The sequence below is a fragment of the Saccopteryx bilineata genome, chromosome 3 (assembly GCF_036850765.1).
Source record: "Saccopteryx bilineata isolate mSacBil1 chromosome 3, mSacBil1_pri_phased_curated, whole genome shotgun sequence".
Classification (NCBI taxonomy): domain Eukaryota; kingdom Metazoa; phylum Chordata; class Mammalia; order Chiroptera; family Emballonuridae; genus Saccopteryx; species Saccopteryx bilineata.
The window spans coordinates 234,416,970-234,432,419 of record NC_089492.1 but is presented as its reverse complement, the minus strand read 5'-3'; the positions used below and the strand labels follow the sequence as shown (position 1 = coordinate 234,432,419).

Here is a 15,450-nt window from a genome sequence, read left to right as displayed (position 1 = left end):
CTCTCACTTTAAAAATAATAATAATTAAAAAATTAAAATTAAGATACAGATTATATATAATAAAAATTGGAAGTCCCCTGTAATTTACTCTTGAAGGAAGATAGTTTCATCTATGTCATTCAGATTTTTTTTTGAGTGGCTATTCTAAATTTGTATCAGCTTTTAAAAAGCTCTGTGTTTTTAAGTAATAAAGACTAGTCAGCAGTTATTTATTTTTATTTGTTTTGAAATAATTTTAGATTTACAAAAGAAGTTCTAATATAGTACAGAAACTTCCTGTGTGCTCTTCACTGAAAACTTTTCCGTTAACATCTTACATAACCATGGTATATTTGTCAAAAATAAGAAATCAACACTGGTACTATACTGTCTAATTAAATGACAGTACATTCAGATTTCATCAGTTTTTTCAATAATGTTCATTTTCCTGTTCTAGGATTTGACCATGCTACAGTTAGTGTGTTTATTTTAGTCTTCTAGTTGTATTTGGAATATCTTTTATCTCCAACAATCCTTTTTACATTTTAAAGCAATTTAATTTATGATTTTACAGGAAGAGAATATAAAGGATTCATCAGGTCAAGAGGATGAAACTCAGTCTTCCAATGAGGATCCATCACAATCTGTGGCTTCTCAAGATGCACAAGAAATAATCCGTCCACGTCGATGTAAATATTTTGATACAAGTAAGTATTACTGGTTGCTATAATTTGAGTATAATTTTTACTATTTAATACCTGGCTTAAAATTCTAATCTTTTTTTTTTTCTATTGCTCTGTTTCAATTTATTTACTCTGAAATCTCACTCAACAGTAATGGGCTATTGTTCTAGGATCCCTGGTCTGCAAACTGTGGCTTGCAAGCCACATGCAGCTGTTTGACCCCTTGAGTGTGGCTCTTCCACAAAATACCACATGCGGACGCTGCCTCGATAAGGAATGTACCTACCTATAAAGTTTACGTGTAAAAAATTTGGCTCTCAAAAGAAATTTCAATCGTTGTACTGTTGGTATTTGGCTCTGTTGACTAATGAGTTTGCCGACCATAATTCTAGGTTATTAGGTTAGCAAAGCTGAGCCCTGTTGTACATGAGTATTCTACAGTAATTATGTCACACTATACTACTTGATTTTGAATGTGTTGCTTTTTTTTTCTTTCTGACTCTTTCTTAAATTTAGTTTGTTTCATGGTCACCTATTTTGAATTTCTCCTAGTCTTTTTCTCAGTTTTCATTTTCTACTTTGTTTGCCTCTTAGCCTTTTTTAGATATATTGATAAGCATTGCTTTCTGTAATCAATGCCTCCTGGGTTTGAAGAAGTGGTTGACTCTTGAGATAGGAAAACATTATATACAGAAAGCAGTCTCCTAACTTTTCTATAATTATGATCTAGTCAGAGATGACCAGTAGTTGGAACAACATTTAATGTATCCTAGCTTGAATATTGCATGCTTCATCTGCTCCACTGTGTTTCATTCTAAACAGTATTTTTAGTCTAGAAGTCAGCTTTTTGATAAAAAGTCAACCATTAGTGTTATTAGTTTAAATTTTTGGTCTAAATTTCTATACTTTAAAAGGAAGAAAAACGCTTTGAATAACGATAACCTCTTGGAAATGTTTGATTGAACATGGCTATTGCTTTTATGAATGATTTTTGTTACACAGTTTATCAATGAACGTATTACTGTTAATAATAATTTTATTGACTTTTGATCTAAGATACGGTCCAATTGGAAAATGTATCAATGCAAGAAGAGGTTTGTTACTGAAATAATAGTGTTAATTTTAAGTTTGGGGAAATGTAATATTAATACCTTAATTAGTTAAACAGAGAGCAGATCCATTGTCAAAGTGGGGTGCTAAAAGTGTGCCTTTTGAAATAGTATCGAATCTGGTATTTCAGTGGTGATGGATGCATAGAATCTATACATATACTGCCTACCTTAGTTTCTCTATAGGAAGAATTAATTTCTATATGTAATGTTACCCTATTTGTGTGCCATTTTAGAGTTGAGAAGATGCTGAGAATCTAAAACTTTTCAGATTTCCCACCCCTTTCCATAAATATGTTCATGCTCCAAAATGTAAACATATTAGCTTGCCAGCTCTTAATGAAACAGGTTGGGCTTTCATTATACCCTTTCTTCATGTGATTCCATCAAAAGTGATGCTATAAGATTCTGTATTCCAACAAGCACAGTTCAGAAACCACTGTTTGTCTGGATTCTTGTTTTAAAAGGAAGAAATGAGATCATATATTTTATCACAAGGCTGTTGGTAGAAGAATTAGGTTTAGAAAAAGATTATTTTGAGTCTAAATTTTGTTTCTGAAGTTTTTGTAGACATTTTATGAGAATACAGTTGTCAGATTAGGATTATCCTAGATTTATGGGCTTTTTTTGTTTTTTAACTGATAGAGTAGTAGTTGATTAGAAATATCTTGGACTAACTCTGGAAATACCTTTGGGCATATTTAACTATTATGATGGCAGATATAAAAATAATTCACAGATATGAACAGTATAAGCAATCATTTTATAGTATTGTCTTACTTATTCTAGATAGTGAAATAGAAGAAGAATCTGAAGAAGATGAAGATTATATTCCATCAGAAGACTGGAAAAAGGTAGTTAGAGCCATATTTTCCAAAAACTTAGATAAAATAATATTTAAAAAGCTAAGTATAATTATTTTTTTACTAACTACGTAAGTTGATAAAGTTTAAGTAAGTCTTTGTGATGTTTAAATGTTGCATAGATGTTCAGATTTACTCATATATTCAGGTGTTTATCTTTTTATTAAATAAAATAATGGTATAGAAAGAATTGGCCTTCTTGTGTAAGCTGGCACTCACCAAATTGGAAATCCAAATTCCTGAACTAATCCTAAATTAGATTTGTTTGGTACAAAGTATCACATGTGACTTAAAAAACAAACAAATCAAATCAGAAAAACCTTAGAGAAGCAGTTGTGGAGGCTTTTGGTATATTTTAAGTAAATTCTGTTTAATTATAAATTTTTCATCCTATATTAATGTTGATATTTACAACTCCAAATATAATGTGTTAAGAAATGGATTTGGCTTCTCTAAAACTGCATAATTAAATAAGTTAATTTCTAAAATGAATCTAAAGATAATATATTGACATAAGTTTTAAATTATAGAATTGTTTAACATTGTTTAATCATACTGTTAAATTGAATTAATTTTAAGCTATTGCAAAGCAGTTGACTGTTGGAAATGTATCAAAATATGTAAAATTGTTCAGAGTGAATCAAAAATAATGTCATTCTTCTTAGGTCACCTGATTTTCCTCTTAAAAACGTCATTGAGTTTTTGCTGTTGTTTCTTCTACATTTGATTTTAAATTTAGTGCATAAACAATCATTTCTTTTAAAACAGAATAGCCCAGAACATCAAATTGAGTGGGTTTTCTGCACTAAAGTCATAATTGTTTAATTTTTTTAGTTAATACTGTTGCGCTTTCCCCATGGGTTCTTTTTGTTTGTTTAAAGTTGTTTGGTCTGGGGTGCCTGGGAAACCTTAAAAAGGAGCTGACCCCCTTGCTGATTAAAATAAGGGAACATTATATTTAGTTTCTATTAGGAAGAGTGAAGTATTCATGTAAACTTAGACTGTGCTACCCAAGAATTTTGAGTTTTAGCCAGAGCAATCTGTTAAGGGTTTCCAAAAAGATGTTTAGAAAAGAAAGACATCAGCCCTGGCCTGTTAGCTCAGTGGTACAGTGTTGTCCTGGTGTATAGATTTCCTGCATTCAATTCCTGGTTAGGGCACACAGGAGAAGCAACCATCTGCTTCTCTACCCTTCCTCCCTCCCCCTCCTTCTCTCTCTTCTCTCTCTCTCTTTCTCTCATCTCTTCCTCTCTCTCACTCTCTTCCCCTCTTCCTCTCTTCCTCTCCCATAGCCATGGCTTGATTGGTTTGAGTGCATTGGCCCCAGGCACTGAGGATGGTTCCATGGAGCCTCTACATCAGGAGCTAATAATAGCTTGATTGTGTGCATGGCCCCAGATTGGCAAAGCATTGGCCTCAGATGAGGGTTACCTGGTGGATCGCGGTTGGGGCATATGTGGGGGTCTGTCTCTCTATCTTCCCTCCTCTCACTTGGAAAAGAAGAAAAAAAAAGGAGAGACATCAGCTTGGATTAGGAAGGTTAGCCCAGTACAGCATATGTGTTAATTAACTTGAGTGAGTGGTGAATAAGTGATGGATGGGTCTGAAGACAAAAAACAAGGATCATAGAAGTTACTATATATTTGTGTGACCTGTTTGAGGAAAGGGTTCTTAATCCAGTTTTTTTCTGATTTTTATACCACATAGACTTTTTTAAAAGAATTTATTGATTTTACAGAGTGAGGAGGGTGTAGAGAGAGAAGTATCAACTCATAGTTGCTTCACTTCAGCTGTTCATTGCTTACTTATTGTTTGACTTCCTGTTTTTTTAGTGTTTGCGATTATCTTACTAACTGAATAGTAAGAATTCTTTTTCTCCATATTTTGAAGTGGAGTTTATATTCATTGTGTTTCATTTCACCCCATTGTTATTACTAATATTTTCATCCAATCATAACCAAGCTCCTATCTATTATTAACTCATTCATTCTCACAATACTTCTCTGAGGTAGGTAATTATTGCATCTGAATTGTGTGACAGAGACTACGAACAGTGTACCCAAGAAGATGGTAATGCTAGAAAATGGGTATAAAATCTGTTACTAGATCTTACTAATGTTTTACATTATTTTTAAAATAGGAGATTATGGTGGGCTCCATGTTTCAAGCAGAGATTCCAGTTGGTATTTGTAGATACAAAGAAAACGAAAAAGGTGGGTTCTTAATAAAGTTAATAGCTGAATTCATTCTTCTGAAGTGATAAACTGCTATTTTGTAATAGGATAAGAACATGACAGTTTGTTACTCTATTGAATTATGAAAGAGGGCCTGCATTTTTTCTATAAGAAGATATATGTTTTCTGTTTTCCAGTTTTGTTTATACAAGTCAAGTAAAAAAAGTGAATTCTTATTTTGGTATTAAGTGACTTAAACCATCCCAACCTTTTATTTTGTTTTCATATTTTAAATATGCTGAATATAACCTTTCAGAGCCTGTATAATTTAGAATTTGAAAGTTATGTCAGTGGAAGCTGTTGGACAAATCCAAAAAAAAAACTTGAGTAAACAACTAATATAAAAAACTTTTTTGCTTCTGAAACTTAACATTCTTAAAATTGATTACTTTGATATTTGTATATTTAAAATAATTTCAGAAAACAACTTGTACTTACATTTTACATGATTTTTTTTCATCATTTTAACTTAAAGTCCTAAAGTAAGTCATAAATGCTTAAATTTTCAATAACATAAAATACTTGAGAATTATATTTTTGAAAGTCTATTTCAGATTACTCACTTTAGGTGAGTTCTGGAAAGAATATGTGGGTGTAATGTGACGACATTCAGTGCTAGAAATCTTCTATTTCAGTTTTCTTCTTCACATTTCAGCTTACTTATGCAGGTCCATTTGGAGTTGTAGGTATCTTTTGTTTGTTTTCTTTTAAGCATTCCCTCCAGAAATTTACTTTATAATCTTATTGTGCACCTGCTTTGTGAGCAAGCAGTAGGTAGACACAATTAAAGGAACACTACAGGCTGGTAGCTTCTAGTGACAGTAAAAATGTTTTAACACACTTGTAACTGCTTTCACTCACTTTCAAGTTAATAACTGATAACTGCAACATATAGGAAATTAAAGGTATCAGTATGGAGTGACCTCGTTATATGTTGAAGTTCTATGCATATGTTTTGTGAATACATTATAATTGTATGCAAAAGTAAATGATTCACTAGCTTTTGTACTGAATTTTTGTAATTTTTAAAAAAAGTTCTTACTGAATGTAATGGAATTTTCAATGTTATGCTTTAGATAGGTTATATATTGGTTAGTATATCAATATATTCACCATTGAGTTTTTTTCTCTCCAAATAAACAGTTGAAAGTTAGACATTTATTCCATTTTATTAATTTTTTTTAATTTTCTTGTTGATTTGAAAGAGAAAGAGGGGAAGGAAGAGTTCTAGGGGTCTGGCTTGTCATTTGGTGCCATGTGGAGATACTTGTGTACTCAGCTTAAATAAGGATATTTTTGTATCCTATGGCTAGCTGGGACTTCTAGAGTGATTTCAGAAGTTATCTCCCAGGAAGTTTGTGCTGGTTTCATAGGCTTTATATGGGGTTAGCTAACTGGGAGAACACGGGATTCAAGTATTTACAATTTAGTTTGACTAGGATTCTACTAGCAAATTTAAAAAGAAATGAGATTTATGAAGAAAGAGTTTCTAAAAATTATCCTTTATATTAAAATATATAAATATAGGGAAACATTACGTGGTACATAGGAAATATTTAATTAGTTGTTAATTTCTTTTTCCTAACAAAAGGAACTTTGACAATGTTAGTTATCATTAAAATGATAAAGTCTTGCCTAACCTGTGATGGTGCAGTGGATAAAGCATCAACCTGGAACATTGAGGTCACTGGTTCAGAACCCTGAGCTCGCCTGGTCAAGGCACATATGGGAGTTGATGCTTTCTGCTCCTCCTCCTCCTCCCCTCTCTGTCTATCTCTCTCCTCTCTGTAAAATAAATAAAATCTTCAAAAAAAAGATAAGATCTCATAGGTCTCTAAAATCAAAACAAACCATAAATCTTCTTCAGCTATTCTTTCTCTTTAGCTACTGCCCTGTCCTTGCTCACAACCAAACTATCCAAGAGTTTCCCCTTTATTTCTTCACCTTCCATTTACTCTTCAGTCCTCTGTAGTATGGGCTTCAGCATAGAATGTTCTTGAACCGTCTCCCTCCTTATTAGTTAATCCAGCATATCTTTTTCTTAGTGTTCAACCTAGTCACTTAACAGCATTTAACCAGTCTGTCACTCCTTGAAACAGTTTTCTTCCCCTAGCTACTGTGATGCCACACACGTGATAGTTTATCTTATGACTGTTGGTTCTAATTTTGTCTGGGTTTTCATCTTCCTGTCATTGAGAATTCTGCATGGCTCTCTCATCGTAGGTGCTCTTCCTTTCCTTTCACTTCTTTAATTTTGATGAGATCTAAGGCTTTAATCTTACTATAATGGAAATTCTGATAAAACCTAAATGCTTTTTTAAAAAAGAGTGACTTGTTGGCCCTGGCCGGTTGGCTCAGTGGTAGAGCGTCGCCTGGCGTGCAGCGGTCCTGGGTTCGATTCCCGGCCAGGGCACACAGGAGAAGCGCCCATCTGCTTCTCCACCCCTCCCCCTCTCCCCCTCTCTTTCCTCTCTGTCTCTCTCTACCCCTCCCGCAGCGAGGCTCCATTGGAGCAAAGATGGCCCAGACGCTGGGGATGGCTCCTTGGCCACTGCCCCAGGCGCTAGAGTGGCTCTGGTCGCAGCAAAGCGACGCCTCCTGGTGGGCGTGCCAGGTGGATCCCGGTCGGGTGCATGCGGGAGTCTGTCTGTCTCTCCCTGTTTCCAGCTTCAGAAAAATACAAAAAAAAAAAAAAAGTGACTTGTTATGAAAATTATATTTATTATAATAAAATTATGTTCATTATAATACATTTTCAAGCATCATAGAAAAATATAAAGACTTAAGAAAAAATATTGCCCTAAATCTCACCACCAAGAAATAAGCAGTGTTAACATTTGGGTAAGCAATTTTTTAGACACCCCTTTCCAAAAATATTGAATATCTGTTGAATGTTAAAATCTGTAGAATTGTTTTAAAGTAATTTAAGTCCTTATAACCCTATGTGACAGGGCTGCTATTGCCATTTCACAGGTGAGGCAGAGAAAAGGCAAGCAATTTGCCCAAAGTCGTTACAGGTAGTAAGTGGTGGTGGTGCTGTTCAAACCAAGCCAGCCTCAAATCTGGTAAACTAGCTAAGTCAGACAGGGTTTGAAAGGGGCATAAGTGGTGCTTCTCTGGTCAGATTGCTTACTCAGGCTATGAATACTGCCAAAGTCAGGCAAGTAGTAGGACCAATTGACCTTTCAGTTTTTAACATTTTAGCTCAGAAGTATGAGTTATTTGTTTAATGATATGTTTTAACATAAATTCTATCAAATTTTGGCATTTAAAAATATTGTGTTTTACTAATTTAGCATATGAAAATGATGATCAGCTCCTGTGGGACCCTGAGTATTTACCAGAAGATAAAGTCATTGTATTTCTTAAGGATGCATCTAGAAGAACAGGTGATGAGAAAGGTGTAGAAGCAATTCCTGAAGGATCTCACATAAAAGACAATGAACAGGTACAAGAATGAGAAATAACTGTTATAATTTCCCCAAAATAAATTAATCTTATTGTTGATGTCAGATTCAATGTTGTTCTTCTGTCCACTAAAATTCCTATAGTTATCAGCGGACTCTGCTATTATAGTCAGCATAAGTTACCCAGTGTTAGCATACTTACATGGGTATGACTGCAGCTCAGACTAACAAGAATCTTGATATTTTAGTTTGCCTGTATATATTTATTAGGCTTTTTGAAAAATATTCCTTTGGATATCCCTGAGAATCTGGATGTCATTTTGTTGGGAATACACCTCTGTTTTAATGTTATTATGTACATGGTAGACCAGTTCCTACCAAGACCCTAATGATAACATTTTTTTTTTACTTTTTTAATCAATGTTTTTCTTTTCTAATTTGTTTAAAGTTACCTTATTTTTTTATCATTTATTTATCGATTGTTTGAAGGAGATAGACATGTTGATTTGTTGTTCCTCTTATTTACACATTTACACATTCATTGGTTGATTCTTGTGTATGCCTCAACTTGGAATCAAACCTACAATTTTGGTGTATGAAGATGATGCTCTAACGTTGAACCAAATGAGCTGCCTGGCCAGCACCTAAAATTATTTTAGAAGAGGAACCCCAAGGTTAACAAGAAGGAATTTTTGTGGTCTTTGTAAAATAATTTTTTATTTCTAAATTTCTGTGATATTGTGGCTACCAAGTTAGAGTGTTTGTTTATCCTGTTTCTACAGAGGAGCAGTTAATTATCAGGATTGAGTTTTTGCTTGTTTCTATATGCTGCATTCACTAGAATTATTTGTCCTCCAGGAGGAGGAAAACACTGAATTCTGGAAAAACTTTTACTCTTAAGAAATTGTACTTTAAAAAAAAAAAAAAAAAAAAAAGAAATTGTACTTTAGGCCCTGGCTGGTTGGCTCAGCGGTAGAGCGTTGGCCTAGCGTGCGGAGGACCCGGGTTCGATTCCTGGCCAGGGCACACAGGAGAAGCGCCCATTTGCTTCTCCACCCCTCCGCCGCGCTTTCTTCTCTGTCTCTCTCTTCCCCTCCCGCAGCCAAGGCTCCATTGGAGCAAAGATGGCCCGGGCGCTCGGGATGGCTCTGTGGCCTCTGCCCCAGGCGCTAGAGTGGCTCTGGTCACAACATGGCGACGCCCAGAATGGGCAGAGCATCGCCCCCTGGTGGGCAGAGCGTCGCCCCTGGTGGGCGTGCCGGGTGGATCCCGGTCGGGCGCATGCGGGAGTCTGTCTCTCCCTGTTTCCAGCTTCAGAAAAATGGAAAAAAAAAAAAAAAAAAAGAAAAATTGTACTTTAAACTGTTCATAGTCCAGGTCACATATTGAAGCCTTTTATTTTTCTAGGCATTATATGAATTGGTTAAATGCAATTTTGACACAGAAGAAGCATTGAGAAGATTAAGATTTAATGTAAAAGCAGCTAGAGGTAAGCATAAATACTAAATTTTATTTGTTTTCATGATATAGCAGAAATTTACCTAGCAGAATATAGCTAGGTAAACTTACCAGTCTACCAACTATATTCTACATTTAATAGTACTGAAGTTTCTGAATTCTGTAAATTTGGTTGAAAAACAAATAACTTGTTTAATAACTTATGTATAACACAGGCGTTATACAGGGGTGAGCAAAAAGTAGTTTACAGCTGTTTGTATGGAAAAAGAAATGTAGGTTATGATAATATAAGAAAACCTTCACATATAACTGTAAATTTACTTTTGCCAACCCTTATACAAAGCATTATGGGAAAGTAGGATTAAAGCTGTCCTTTTCTATTTTAGGGAAAATAAGGCCATTTAAGTAAAAATGCATAATATCTTTGAATTTCAATGCATTTTTATAAATATTTTCTTATTTGATCTTGGTGGTGATAACCCTATGAGCTAAGTAATATATATTTATATAATGGATGCTACCTTCATTTTAAAATTGATAAGACTGAGGTCTCTGAAGTGAAGTAATTTAGTCAAGGCAAACATTATTCATAAATAATCATAAATAAAATCTGGGTTTTGGGTGTTTTTTTTACTCTAAACTGCCCCCTTCTTCAGTACAAGTGCTGTCTATATTATGTAACAAATAAGAGAGTCAATTATTCAACAAAAATTGGAAGGTCTACTAAGTTCTACTATAAACAAAGTCTCGGCCCTCATAGTACTTATGAGATTAGGTAGGGGAGCTAAAAAATAGTTATGAGTTCTTAATGGAGAATTAGAGGGTACATTTCAAACTTAATTCAAGTAGGACTTAACAGGGTGAGGCTGTTAAGGAAAGCTTTTAGAATGAAGTGATGGCCCTGGCCAGCTGGCTTAGCGGTAGAGTGTCGGCCGGCAGGTGGATGTCCTGGGATCAATTCCAGGTCAGGGAACACAGGAGAAGCTACCATCTGCTTCTCCATCCCTCCTCCTCTCACTTCTCCCCCCACCTCCCTTGCAGCCATGGCTCCATTGGAGCGAATTGGCCCTGAGTGCTGAGGATGGCCCTGCAGCCTCTGCCTCAGGGGCTAAGAAGAACTCAGTTGCTGAGCAACAGAACAACACCCCAGATGGGCAGAGCATCTCCCCCTAGTGGGCTAATAGGGTAGATCCTGGTCAGGGCGTATACAGGAATCTGTCTCTGCCTCCCCTCCTCTCACTGAATTAAAAAAAAGAACGAAGTGATATTTTTGCTGGGATGTAGGTGGCAGGAAATCTAGGCAAAAGGAACAGTATGCACAAATTCTGAAGAACGAGCATAAATTTAAAGAATTGAAAAGTGGCTAGTTTAGTTAGATCATGAAGAATAAGGAGAGAATGGCTCAAGTTAAGGCTGGAGAGAGAAGGTATCCAGAATTTTATTAATAAAGTTTTTACCACTTTACGTTTGCAGCCTTCTGTAATAGAGTTTGGGGGTGAAATACTTCCTTCATTGTGACTGGAAAGTTAAATTTTTTCATAGTTTTGTTTGCTATATACAACATTTAGGGGAATATTGCTTAACAGGTTTTTTTCCCCCATTTTGTCAGAGGAATTATCTATTTGGACAGAGGAAGAGTGTAGAAATTTTGAACAAGGGCTGAAGGCCTATGGAAAGGATTTTCATTTGATTCAGGCTAATAAAGTAAGTAATGACACATTCTCTCTCTTACAAAAAGAAATTTAGTTAATAACCCAGATCATCTTATATCTTAATTATTTTTTAATGTGAAGTTTTATAATGAGATTTTAATATATCAGTATTTAGGGAGTTATTATATATAATAAGCATGCCTAGACTTCCTGACATTTATTTGCCAAGTGACTGTTTTCAGTACATACTAGAAGCCTTATTGTATTGGACTCAGTTGCAATTATGTTCATCAACTCCTAGGTAGAATGTGAGTGTACAGTGTAATTATTTAAAGCTGTTTTCCACAACCTGTGACAGATTTTTTTAGAAAAGTCTTTAAAATAATTTTGAAACTTTAATCTATTTTTAACATGACATTATTTACAACTAAAATATTTTTTACATTTGCTTAATTCCTGAGTGGTCTAAAATCATACTTAGCATTTAATTTAGTTTTAATTAGGATTTAATTTTCCATAAGAATATCTCAACAACTCAGCTTTATCATACATTATTATAATTTTATAATTTGACAGTTTTATTTATTTTTATTTTTTTGTATTTTTCTGAAGTTGGAAACAGAGGCAGTCAGACAGACTCCCGCATGCGCCCAACCGGGATCCACCCGGCACGCCCACCAGGGGGCGATGCTCTGCCATCTGGGGCGTCGCTCTTTTGCGACCAGAGTCATTCTAGCGCCTGAGGCAGAGGCCATAAAGCCATCCTCAGCGCCCGGGCCAACTTTGCTCCAGTGGAGCTTTGGCTGCGGGAGGGGAAGAGAGAGAGAGAGGAAGGAGAGGGGGAGGGGTGGAGAAGCAGTTGGGCGCTTCTCCTGTGTGCCCTGGCTGGGAATCGAACCCGGGACTCCTGCGCGCTCGGCCAACACTCTATCACTGAGCCAACCAGCCAGGGCCGACAGTTTTATTTTACATGATCATTATTTCATATTGGTAATATCAATCATACAATATCAGTGTATACCCAAAAGAAGTTTATAATTACTTGCTGATTTATCTTTAGGTTTAATTCTCTTGCAACCGAAATCAGGTAAGACTTATAATAGTAACTACACATTTATATAAATTAGGAAAACGTGTTGTTCCTAAGGGGAACTAGGACAGGCAAAAGGAGAGTTTAAATGTAGGAAATTAAGTAATTTCCAGGCTTTTAAATATTACACTTTTATAAATGACAAAACTTGGCTTTACATGTTTCCTTAAAGATGGTAGCTGAGTTGAGTGTGATAGTTTCTAGAATGATGTTAAAAGTATCTGGGCTTATGTCTGAGGCTCTAAATAGTCTGTCACTACATCCTCCTTTTATATATTATATATCATATATACCTTTGGCTGTGATTGGATGGTGTCTGCTTGATTTTAACACGTTTAACAAGAGCTATTTTATGTTTCGTAAATAGTTGCTTACAAATCCTGAGTTCATTTTTCTTAATTTGCTCATAATTATCTTGTATTTTGGTAATACGACATCAGACAGAACTAAGAAAAATTTTGAGTCTCTTAGCATTATTTTCAAAATTAAATTTATATCCATTAATGTTTTGTTCAAATTGATACCTTTAATATAATGAATAATACTCTATGAAAGGAATACATTAGGCTAATGAATGGTCACGTATGTCTCTTGATTGTAAAAAATAATAGCTTTGTGGTTGAAGGGGCAGCATTTTGGATAACAGTTTTCTATTATTCCTGCTTAAATTCTCTTGACCAAACCATGCTTGATACATGTGGAGGAGAACCCTGGAATGATAAGCTGGTATAACTAGAAGCAGCAGCACAGTTCCAGAACCCCCCCCCCCCATTTTTAAGGTATAAGAAGTTATTAGGTGATTTGAAACTATTAGCAAAAAATGTCTTACGATAGTATTGACTATAAGACCTTTATTTATATAAATATTTGGGGCGGTGGTATTTCAGTGTATGGAAGTCAGCTGACTTATATGTACTGGTTACTCTAGTGAACACAAAGGGAAGAAAGACAGTATTCTTTAAGAAGGAGCTGAATGGTCCAGTGATAATATTAAGACTTTGTTTTTACACCTGGAATTGAAGTTTGGATCATAATCAGTTATGCAGATTTATTTTAGTGAGGATTTTTCATAATATTGTTAACTTTGCATGCCACAAAATGTCTTGTCAGTTTTTCTATCAGAAGAAGTACAATTGACTTGGCTTATATCTGTTTGAAATAAAATTCTAAAGGAGGAAAAAAATACCATGAAAGATGATTTATATTTTTGTATCTTGATAGCTTTCAGTCTTAGAGCAACATAGGCCAAAGTTGTAAAGTGAAGCAGTGGGGGAAGACAAAAATGTGTCAGGTGACCTTAGGTGTATGCAATCAATCCCACAAGATACCTACTTCAAGGTAGAAATTTATGTGTTCAAGTAACATTGTTTTGCAGCCCATACACTCCTGCAATTACCTTTTTTTTAAAATTTTAAACTCCCAGTGTTTTGTTCTGTACATCAACCCTGCAGCTTTCTAAGGCAAGTAGCAAAACGAAATTTTGTCTCAACATCATTTGCCAATCCCACAGGTGTTGAACATTATGTAAGGGGGAACCCATTCAGTTACACAAGTAGGTTAACAAACACAGTCATCACTAGAGTAACTTAGTAAACAAAGCATTAGCATTATTATGATAGCTTTTAACTCACTGTGGACTGTTCTCAGCCTTTCTAGAAAGTAAAATAATTGAGTCTGGATTACTGTTGGGAAAGTGTTTACAAACTGTTTATATATATAACATTAATTTTAATTGAAATGCCACTTACAGATACTTTCAATAAAGGAAGTACTTATTTTTATAGTATTAAGACGATATCTTTTAAGAGCATAATGTTAATTATCTGAAGACCCTTTGCCAGTGTTTTATTTCTCTTAAGGGGACTTTAGAAGGAATTATTAACACAGCTGTTGCAGTGTTGTATTTTATACGTAGTATTATATATTATATATTACTTACACACCACCTAAATTTGTTTTCAGACTTCAGATAGATATTTTTATGAAATAACTCCTTTAAGGAGGAGATAATTCTTAAAAACATTTGTTTCTTATAGGTTCGAACAAGGTCCGTTGGTGAATGTGTAGCATTCTATTATATGTGGAAAAAATCTGAACGTTACGATTTCTTTGCTCAGCAAACACGATTTGGAAAAAAGAAATATAATCTTCATCCTGGTGTAACGTGAGTTTATATTTTCTTTGGGTCTTGTTTTTACTAAGCTTTTCTAAATTTTGTTGAGAAAATAAATTGAGTTTAGTTTAAATTTATCCATTAACATATCTATAAGACATTTACACTTTTCATTTTCTTATAAAACATTGTAAACTACAGTTCATATTATTTGAGGCATCAGATATATCAAAGCAAATGTTAGAGTATATGTTTTCAGTAAGATTCCTGAGAGAAAATGGATCAGAACAACTGTGAAAGCATGTTTGTGTTAAATTCTGTTTCATCAGTATAAGTATACACAGTTTAATAACTCTGAGAGCAGTGAGAATAGAAAAGAGAGACTATCTTTCCTAAAACTATAGGGTCTTATAAAGAGGAAGGGAAATTAATATTTTTCCTTGTCTAATCTACTTTTCAACCAAAATAAGATTTGAGTATAGATGATATAAAAGGGAATGCAATTGGGATATAATACAACAGGTCAAATTGCATTTTCTTTTTGTTACAAAGTTTTTTTTATAGAGGAAAGAAAATGTGCATGGTGACTTACTATTTTCTAGATATCCTGACACCTTTTCTTTAACAGAAATAATTTTAATAATTAGTAATGCAATTTTAGCTTATTACCAGTAATAGAGGGAGTATAGGTATTATAGCCACTCTTTATGCACAGTGCCTTATGTGTCTACTTCAGTTTTTGTGCACCAAATTCTCTTAGCCCTTAGTTATTCTAGCTTTAGAATAAAAAACTGTCCCTACTGCCACTAGTAATTCATTATTTAAGTACATAGAACAGTGATTTTCAACCTTTTTTATTTCA

The 15,450-nt window shown here is 34.6% G+C and overlaps 1 protein-coding gene across 11 annotated transcripts in view; it reads left to right on the top strand.

The window, feature by feature from the left end:
* MIER1 (MIER1 transcriptional regulator) overlaps nucleotides 1-15,450 on the top strand; it is a 58,931-nt gene that overhangs the window by 35,033 nt on the left and 8,448 nt on the right. For all 11 annotated transcript variants that reach the window (XM_066268927.1, XM_066268926.1, XM_066268925.1 and 8 more), the window contains 7 exons: nucleotides 554-686; nucleotides 2,561-2,625; nucleotides 4,775-4,847; nucleotides 8,165-8,316; nucleotides 9,683-9,764; nucleotides 11,343-11,437; nucleotides 14,512-14,639. In XM_066268927.1, the coding sequence (XP_066125024.1) occupies nucleotides 554-686; nucleotides 2,561-2,625; nucleotides 4,775-4,847; nucleotides 8,165-8,316; nucleotides 9,683-9,764; nucleotides 11,343-11,437; nucleotides 14,512-14,639 (728 nt within the window). The remainder of the gene's footprint in view (nucleotides 1-553; nucleotides 687-2,560; nucleotides 2,626-4,774; nucleotides 4,848-8,164; nucleotides 8,317-9,682; nucleotides 9,765-11,342; nucleotides 11,438-14,511; nucleotides 14,640-15,450) is intronic.